The following is a 6272-nucleotide window of genomic DNA, read 5'->3' as shown; positions in this document are numbered from 1 at the left end:
TTATTTGTGAGTATTAAATATTTATGATTTATCCTTATCAATTCCTTTTGAATGGTTCAACAATCTTCCCTTGCTCAAGGCCAGGTTTTGTCTTTTCTTCGCTGGCTATTCATTCATCTCCTTAGAGAGAAGTACCAATTTCATACAACATTGGAAATTTCAAGTAGAAAAATAGCAAGCATATATTTGGAAGTCTATATTCGATATCTAAAAAGGCTAGTGTTCATTGATCCTTAAAAAAGAACTGCAAAACCTTATACGAAAAACGCATAACACTCATCACACCCCTAAGTATTTTGTAATTGAAAAATGTAGTAATCTCAAATTATAATGGATTCAAATTATTAACCTTTACCAAAAAAATAGAAGAGCCTCTAAGCACGCGCTCAGAGGCTAGTATTTCGTAATTATCATCATTTTTTGGCAATTTTGTTAATGCAGTGATCAATGTTTTGATAATCGGAAGATAAAGCTATTATTCAGTATTTAACTTTAGGGGGAGAAAAAAGAAAAAGAAAAAAGAACCTCTGAGCAAATCTTATAAAGTTTCATAAAGTGAAAAAATTTACAAAAACTATTATGAAAAAGTTGATGAATCAATGTGGATTCTTCTAATTTTTATCATCACACACACTTCATGCGTGTGATGAGACTTTTTTTTTTTAGGGGCTTAGTGTCATAATTTTTCTTTCATATCAATTTGAGGTTTATACATTTTTCCATTAATACCACACATTTGTGAACTACTTATACAGCTAGAAGTGTTATCTCCAAAAAATGAAAAAATCCACATAGAAACATATAAATTATAGATTATCTTTCACTATGAACTATAGATTAGCTTCAATAACCTATATGCATTAATATTGTACTTTCATCAAGCCATAAAACTGCATGATGAAAAAGAAACTAGAATGTACCAATTTAGTTGGAGGATTGTTGCTTGATTGGTTGATAAACTCCATGTTCAGTGCAAATTTATTTTATTGAAGGAAACAAATTAAATCGTTCAGAAATTGTCAAAAGCATCCAAAATCTAACTCAACAATTTATTTTGATACAATATTAAAATCATATAACATTTTGGATGATATTGAAAAACAAACCTAGTTTTGGAAAAATAGAGTTTTTGTTTCGACAAAATGGTCACTCCTAATCAGTTTCGCAAATAAGCATGTTGCTGACAACAATGAATCTTTATAGTCATCAATCAAATACAATTAAATCATAGTAATCTTCTCTAAAAATTTCTATCTCCATCAACTCTTCTGGATTTGTAACTGACTTCATTAAATCCTTCAAAGATGAAACCACATATACCTCCAAAAATGAAGTCATTGAACCATCCGAAACCCTCATGAACCATGGCTACACCTTTCCTCTTTCTTGTTAGTAAACTCAAAGCAAATTCTCTAGCAATCCGAAGACCTTTTGTATAAGGATTAAGGACACATTGGACGAAGTTGGTGTTGAAGTTGGACCACATTGGAAGAATACAATCCAGCCCAAACCAAACCCCTTGCACTTGCTACTTTTACTTGCAGTTAAGTAATCACCGAAATTAAACTAAAACTAATAAAGCAACTTATGACTGGGAGCGCTATGTCTAACACAAACAAGTAAATTCAAACAATATAGAAATATTTATAAAGGGGGATTAATAGACAAGAATAATATAACAATTGTAATCTTTATGAGGGAAATGAAACTCATTATCAACCTCAAAGCCCCATGAAAATTTAGTTCTATATGCTATTGGGGACTATCTTTACAAGCAGTGATTTAAATGTTGGATCTCTTTCACAGGATGCACTTAAAAATTAAATATATGTGTGTGTGTGTGTGTGTGAGACTCTGGGCTTACTAAACTTAGGAAGCACTTCCCAAATCCAAATCCCATGATACATTCCAACATATATTTAGATCCAGACAACATGAAATTATTACCTCTAGAGATGATGTTGCTCTGTTAGGAATGTAGCCTCCGTAATGAACTTTAGCAACCAGGTTGTCAATATGAAGGGACTTCGAAATGGTGGCATCATTATTTGTAGATTGCAAACTTTTATACTGACAACATAAAACAACGTTCATTACAGAGGCTATATACAAAAATAGTTGTTGCTTTGGAGGACAGGGATGGAGGGAGAACATTATAACTGCTTAATGATAATTATATCTGCTTTGGATTTTTTTTAAGTGACAATTGATCGTAGTTTATCTTATCTAATTATTAAATTTTTTTTGGGGCAATATTGGTGGTTAGTTAAGGAATAAGACAGAATTCGGAACAATTAATTTTTTTTTTTCTTTTATTAAAAAGAAAAGATAATGATTAGAAGTTATAAGGGGGTGAATGACAACTTCAGTTTAGGAGTTAATGGGTCCAATACAAACTTTGTAAAAAAAAATAAATTAAATTGTTGACAAAATAAATTTGTAGCTTTCTATCAAAAAAAAAAAATTTTGTAGTCCAAATTGAATTTTGAAAACCAACAGAAAATTGGTCAAATTTTGTAGGCAATATTGTACATGAAAGTTAAAGAAATATTTACCAAGTTATCCTTCAGTTTTGCCTTTATTTAAACGTAGGCTATAGGGATATTTTGGAACCATAAAAAAATCTGGTCCAAACAAAAAACACTCCCTTAAATAGTAGTATAGATACATAGAGAGTGCAATCGAGATTGCATACTGGAATCTACAGGTTTATACTTGAAATAAATCAATAATAAATGAAATCAATATCAAATCAAGAGAAAGTTAAATTAAAGGAACCTACCCACTCTTTGATAAGAATTCGGACCAAAGTGTAACAATTAGAGAAATATTAAAAAAAGAAAAAGAAAAAAAAATGAAAAGAAGAAGAACCAATCCTGCAAAATTAAAAGAAAATAGATATTAAAAAGATTTTTTAAAAAATAAGGAGAGGCTGTTTGACAGGAAGACACTACCAAAGTCAAGTAGATGAGAGGATACGGAACGGTGCAGATCTAGACTCTAGAGTTCTGATGATGAGCAGAAGAATTGAAGCAGTACGAACTTGAGAATGGCCAACATCTGCTTCCTCTTTGTGGTCACCGACTAATGAGATTTGTTGTGGAAGTTGATTCACACTGGCCAAATCTTTTTTCAGTAAAACCTCTTCTTATCTCCACGAAAAAAAAACAAAGGATGAAAGGTAATTTGCGATATAGCCACGCAACTGATAGATAGTAATTTAGTGGAGAACGTGCGAATAAACTGAAAAGTAACCAATTAAGTTGTATTTTTACCGGATTATATGATAGTAATTTTGACTCTATTTTAAAAATAGGACGCAAGGGTATTTTTGAACTACCAAAAAATTCAGTCCAAACAATGGAAGCCCCTTCAATAATAGTATAGATACTACTATTGAAAGTTGCCAATTCACTAGTAGCTTTATAAAACAAAAATGTTGACCACATGCAATGAGGTACCACAAAATTGGCTTAAAGTCATCACACATAAGTCAAATTATATTTAATCAAACGCAACCACATTCATTCTTAATATAATAGGGTCAACAATCCTATAGACATTTTATTTAATTTCGTATCTGTTAAGATCCATGAAATATTTTTTAACCTGAATATTTCCTTATAATTAGGCTCTTAAAGAAGTATATTAGTTACATCACTTGGCAAGCTGGCGTGAGACCTTCTAAATTCTCGTTTCGTATAATTGACAAGTGCAAAATACTATTATTACGTATTATCCAAAAAGAAAAAAAAGTGCATGATACTTATTAATTATCTTTAATCTATCCTCTTTCAAGATCAGAAATCACTTGCTTTGGCAATTAGATATAACTATATGTAATCCTTCACCTAGTAATAACTATATGTAATCACTTGGAATTCCTAAACATAGCACATTAATCTTTACTAAGGCATCACATTATAAATATTATTTTAGAGAACCGACCAAAGACTACAAAGACTTCTAGACTACAAGAGGAGCAATATCCTCAAGTACATATATTCCGTCCATACCTGAATATTGTCAACAAATTTAGCCTTCATGGCTAGACAATGAGCAACAGAGTTACCAAATCTTTTTACATGAGAAAAAAAAGCAAAATGAAAATCAGATGCTAGCAGTAGAGTATCATCCAACGCAAGACCATATGCAGAGAAGTGCTCGGATAATGAGCTTAGCATCACCCTCAAAGATAGCTTCAAAAATGCTGATTTCCTTAACAAATAGGACTGCTCTCCGACTCGCTAAAGCTTCCACTCCCTCCACAGAGAAAGGTAATGAGATTCATGGAGACAAAGCACTAATGATAGAACCATTTTAGTCTCGGATAACTACCCTAATGGCTAATGCCCGATAAATTGATGTAACTAAAATTAGCCCCATCAAAGTTAACGTTGTAGATGGGATTGTTTGGAGGGTGCCACCCGATTACACTCTGTATGGGAATAGAAAGGGTGGGGGGGTTCTTGATCTTCTTTAAATATCAATAAGTTATGGAGTAATTTTGATTTTGATTTTGATTTTGATTTTTTTTTTCTTTTTTTTTTTTTTGTGTTGAAAGTGAACTCAGATTTCATTCAATTATTGAGATAAAGAGTATCAACATACAAAGCCTCAGCCAGGAGTAATTTTGATTTTTTTTAAAAAGCATTGTCAATAAGAAAAGTATTGGAAGTTGTTCAATTATGAGGCACATTAAGAGTTTTCTTTATAGTAAACTAAAAATAGTTATACACATATAATAAAAATAAATCAATCATATTATTTACATCTCTCGCTCATTATTTTTAGTATCTCTTATTTTATTTTCGTAGCTTAATATTCGACTTCTTTATATATATCATACGATAACTCATTGAAAGAAAATCTAGAATATTTTTAGTTTCAAAATTTATACTACAAACAAAAAAGTATATATTATAACTTTCTATTCAACAAATTTTTACTACGTACTTATTTTCGGCCGATCAATCTTGATTTCGCTCAACCAAAAAGACTTGCACAGAGGCAACTTTCATCTGACTTCATCCTTGATTACATGAAATGGTTACAAATGACATTGAAAATAATTAAATTGAAACTTTTGTCATTACAAGTAAACTTTTGTAGAAATCACGTGGAATTAGCAATACCTAAAATACCTTTCACTTTTCCAAGTAAATCAACCAACTAACATATCACTCGGTTTGCATTTAAAATTGAGTTGAATCACTTGATTGAATTGACAAGCAAGTTGGATTTAAGTTGTCTCCTACATCCGCTAGTGACAATAGGAAAGGCTTAGAAGGCATCTGTAAGCATTCAACTTCTCCTACAAGCATTTCTACAACTTTGTTCATTGAACAACGATCACTAGGCTTCATTTGTATGCACCACAATGCAACTATGATCATCTTATTAACTAATTTCTTCTCCTCCTCTGTGACATCTTCCATTATTATGTCATTTCCTTTGCTAACTTGGTCATAGACCCAAGATGGAAAGTAAGTTTGGCTTGAATGATCTACTAATGCATTAAAGTTCTTCCTTCTACTTGCCATTTCCAACAATAACATGCCAAAACTATAAACATCAGCTTTATAGGAAACGCCTCCAATGTTTTTATAGAACAACTCGGGAGCCATATATCCTAGTGTTCCTCTTGCAGCAGTCAATGACACTATGCTATCGTTTGCCAGATAAAGTTTCGCAAGCCCGAAATCAGAAACTTTTGGGGTGAAGTTCTCATCAAGAAGAATGTTATGGGGCTTGATATCAAAATGCAAAATTTGCATGTCACATCCTCGATGTAGATATTCAATCCCACGAGCCACTCCAAGAGAAATCTTGTATATTTTCTCAATACTTAAGGGGATTCTTCCTTCTGGAGAAAAAATGTATTTGTCAAGAGAACCATTAAGCATGAATTCATATATAAGGGCACGCTTTGGTCCCTTAGCACAAAAGCCAATGAGTTGCACTACATTCATGTGGTGAATCGTTCCAATTGTTGCAACTTCGCTGATAAAATCTTGCCCATTAGCTTTGGACTTATCTAACATCTTTATAGCTACAAGACGACCACTTTGAAGCTTCCCTTTATATACAGTGCCATAGCCTCCTTCTCCCAATTTTTCCTTAAAACCTTTTGTCATCTTTCTAATTTCTGAGTAAGAATACCTAATTGGCATGAAGTTATTTTGGCTTTGCAGAAATTCTTCAATGGCATCATTTGTTGATAAATGGCTCCTACGCCACTTATATATCAAAAAGGCAACCACCCATGGAGT

The 6272-nt window shown here is 32.1% G+C and overlaps 1 protein-coding gene across 1 annotated transcript; it reads right to left on the bottom strand.

Moving 5' to 3' along the window:
- Nucleotides 1-4980: 4980 nt before the first annotated feature.
- Nucleotides 4981-6272, bottom strand: LOC136061100 (rust resistance kinase Lr10-like). Its single transcript, XM_065765554.1, has one exon. It carries the CDS (start codon nucleotides 6171-6173, stop codon nucleotides 5196-5198), a length of 978 nt encoding a protein of 325 aa, XP_065621626.1. The 5' UTR covers nucleotides 6174-6272; the 3' UTR covers nucleotides 4981-5195.

This window comes from Quercus suber, unplaced genomic scaffold (genome assembly GCF_002906115.3).
Source record: "Quercus suber isolate HL8 unplaced genomic scaffold, Cork oak 2.0 scaffold_23, whole genome shotgun sequence".
NCBI lineage: Eukaryota > Viridiplantae > Streptophyta > Magnoliopsida > Fagales > Fagaceae > Quercus > Quercus suber.
The sequence above is the reverse complement of the archived record's forward strand: the minus strand, read 5'-3'. Positions and strand labels throughout refer to the sequence as shown.